Source organism: Mesoplodon bidens (genome assembly GCF_964165515.1).
Source record: "Mesoplodon bidens genome assembly, contig: HAP1_SCAFFOLD_349, whole genome shotgun sequence".
NCBI classification, from domain to species: domain Eukaryota; kingdom Metazoa; phylum Chordata; class Mammalia; order Artiodactyla; family Ziphiidae; genus Mesoplodon; species Mesoplodon bidens.
The window spans coordinates 416,491-419,389 of record NW_027672382.1 but is presented as its reverse complement, the minus strand read 5'-3'; the positions used below and the strand labels follow the sequence as shown (position 1 = coordinate 419,389).

General features: G+C 37.6%; 1 protein-coding gene across 1 annotated transcript; it reads left to right on the top strand.

Annotated features, from left to right (window-relative positions):
* The first annotated feature begins 302 nt into the window (after positions 1-302).
* LOC308610281 (transcription initiation factor TFIID subunit 7-like) lies at positions 303-2,389 on the top strand. Its single transcript, XM_081259474.1, has one exon. The coding sequence runs from the start codon at positions 474-476 to the stop codon at positions 1,521-1,523; it is 1,050 nt and encodes a 349-aa protein (XP_081115600.1). The 5' UTR covers positions 303-473; the 3' UTR covers positions 1,524-2,389.
* The last annotated feature ends 510 nt before the right edge of the window (positions 2,390-2,899 follow it).

The following is a 2,899-nucleotide window of genomic DNA, read 5'->3' as shown; positions in this document are numbered from 1 at the left end:
GGAGAAACTGGACTTATAACCGTCACTGGATTGTAAGTACCCGAGGCGAAGAGAGCTCACTACGCCCCGCTTTTTGCGTATCTTTGTTCCGGGAGAGTTTGTGGATTGGGAGTATCTGCTGAGCCTTACTTTCTGTGCCGAAAATCATTCCGTAGGAGCCGCCATTTGCTTTCCCTGCGTTGTCCTGCAGCGGCAGGACAACCTCTATCTAGAGGTTGGAACTTGGCATTGCAGCTAACAGATTTAAATGGACCTGAGTAAGGCAATGCGTCATTAACGACTGGTATTGTCACAGCATATTTAGAAAGACTTGGAACTTAATTCCGAATAGACGCTTAGTTGCTCTTCTACCTAGAACTCTTTGTAATTAAAGACGTCAATTTATAAAGAACTGGCCTTTCTGTTGAAATAGCTGAAATTTTTTAGTGCAACAAGTGGTTATTAGAGAAAAACTGAGTCACAAAGAAGTAAAGATGAGTAAGAGCAAAGATGATGCTCCTCACGAAGTAGAGAGCCAGTTTATCTTACGCCTACCTCCGGAGTATGCCTCTACTGTGAGGCGGGCGATACAGTCTGGTCATGTCAACCTGAAGGACAGACTGACAATTGAGTTACACCCTGATGGGCGTCATGGAATTGTCAGAGTGGACCAGGTCCCATTGGCGTCAAAATTGGTAGATCTGCCATGTGTTATGGAAAGTTTGAAAACCATTGATAAAAAAACCTTTTACAAGACAGCTGATATCTCTCAGATGCTTGTCTGTACAGCTGATGGTGATCTCTATCCTCCTGTTGAGGAACCAGTTGCCACTGCTGATCCCAAAGCAAGCAAGAAAAAGGATAAGGACAAAGAGAAAAAGTTTATATGGAACCATGGAATTACTCTGCCTCTAAAAAATGTCAGAAAGAGAAGGTTCCGTAAGACAGCAAAGAAGAAATATATTGAGTCTCCAGATGTGGAAAAAGAAGTAAAGCGGTTGCTGAGCACAGATGCTGAAGCTGTCAGTACCCGTTGGGAAATAATTGCTGAAGATGAAACAAAAGAAGCAGAAAGTCAAGGCCTTGATATCTCTTCCCCAGGAATGTCTGGCCACAGGCAGGGCCATGACTCATTAGAACATGATGAGCTTCGGGAGATATTCAATGACCTCAGCAGCAGCAGTGAAGATGAAGATGAGACACAGCATCAAGATGAAGAAGATATAAACATCATTGACACTGAGGAAGATCTCGAAAGGCAGCTACAGCACAAGCTAAATGAGTCAGATGAACACCACCAAGAAAACGAGGGAACTAATCAGCTGGTTATGGGAATTCAGAAACAGATTGATAACATGAAAGGCAAGCTCCAAGAGACCCAGGACAGGGCAAAGCGACAGGAGGATCTCATCATGAAAGTGGAGAACCTGGCTCTCAAGAACAGATTTCAGGCTGTGCTGGATGAACTGAAACAAAAGGAAGACCGAGAAAAGGAGCAGCTCAGCTCTTTGCAAGAAGAGCTAGAATCACTCCTAGAGAAGTGAGGAGAGTTTTGATACTTAATTTCATTCCTGACAGTGGTCAGCCTTGAAAGAAAAACTTTGTTTTCATCACCTGGACTAGACAGTAAAACTTTGCAGTAGTTCCCAGTTTCCTCCACTGCCTTCTATTGGATTTGTTTTATAATTGTGAATTTCTATCTCATTTGTTTTTTGGAACCACTTCGGTGGGTGTTTGTCCTGTAGTAAGTAGGAATGTATAGACAGATAAATGTAGGGAAGTTGTAGGATTAGTGGAGTGAACAGTTCAGTTTGGTAATTAATCACAGCTTCACTGCAGGACTTTGCTGCTGTTTCTCCGTTTACCAGAAGCTGCCATTGCTACTCTGTAATGCCATCTGAGATAAATTAGTAGATTCTAGTTTGGTGGCAGTGAAGTTTGTTTACATACGTTTTCCCATGCTGTAGCTATTTTCCCAGTTATTCAAAGCAGTTTTCCACATTTTGCATTGCAAATCATTTCATAAAGTTGTTTTAACAATAAATAAAAGCAAGTAATTTTCACCTTAAAAAAAATAAAATATCACTCTTGAAATAACAATTGGCAGACGATCATAAGCTTTTTTTTGACTTCATAAACACTCTTAACAACTTATTTAATACACTATTGTCCAAGCAAGTTGATTAATAGAGAATCAAAAACATACAACTTGAAGTAGAAAAAAAAAAAAGCTGTATTTATGAAGATGTTTACAATAGTTTATTTGAGGTTATTTCCAATTTTTCACCAATTTAAAAAATTGACCTACTCAATGAAACCATGTGAATGCAATGTTAAAAAGTATAACTATGAATCACAGAATTTAAATTTAGTATGAAAAGATAAGAATGGCAAATTATATTGAAGCTATGTGGAATTATGTTTATAGACAGCAGGAAGAGAAAATTAAAATGTAAATATTGCTTGATAGGATAATGGGATTAGAGGTGGTCTTTTAAATTTTTCATTTTTATGCTAATACCTTTATAAAACCCAAAAATCTTCAAACAACACATTTTTTAAAAATTGTGGTAAACGACACAAAACAGAAAATTTATAATTTTAACCATTTTAAAGTGGACCGTTCATTGATATGAAGTCAACAAATTTTTAAAACTTTCAGAGGGCACCTGAATAAAAGATGTGTTGTCCACTGGTGATTTTAATGTATCTGGTATATAACTAAAGTCACCACAAAACCCTTTCTGGGAAATTGGCAGATCATAAACATAAAAAATTTATTTTGCTTTTTATTAAACCTTATTGTTTTGCTGTTTCAATATTCAAATTTACTCACAAGAAAGAGTCAGTTTCATATTAGATTTGGTTTCACAAATGCTGCTCCTGCTATTCATTCTTATCACCAAAAAAAAAAAAAGAC

What these genes read in the sequence shown, in the direction of transcription:
- LOC308610281 (XM_081259474.1), top strand. Translation starts at nt 474, where the DNA reads ATGAGTAAGAGCAAAGATGATGCTCCTCACGAAGTAGAGAGCCAGTTT.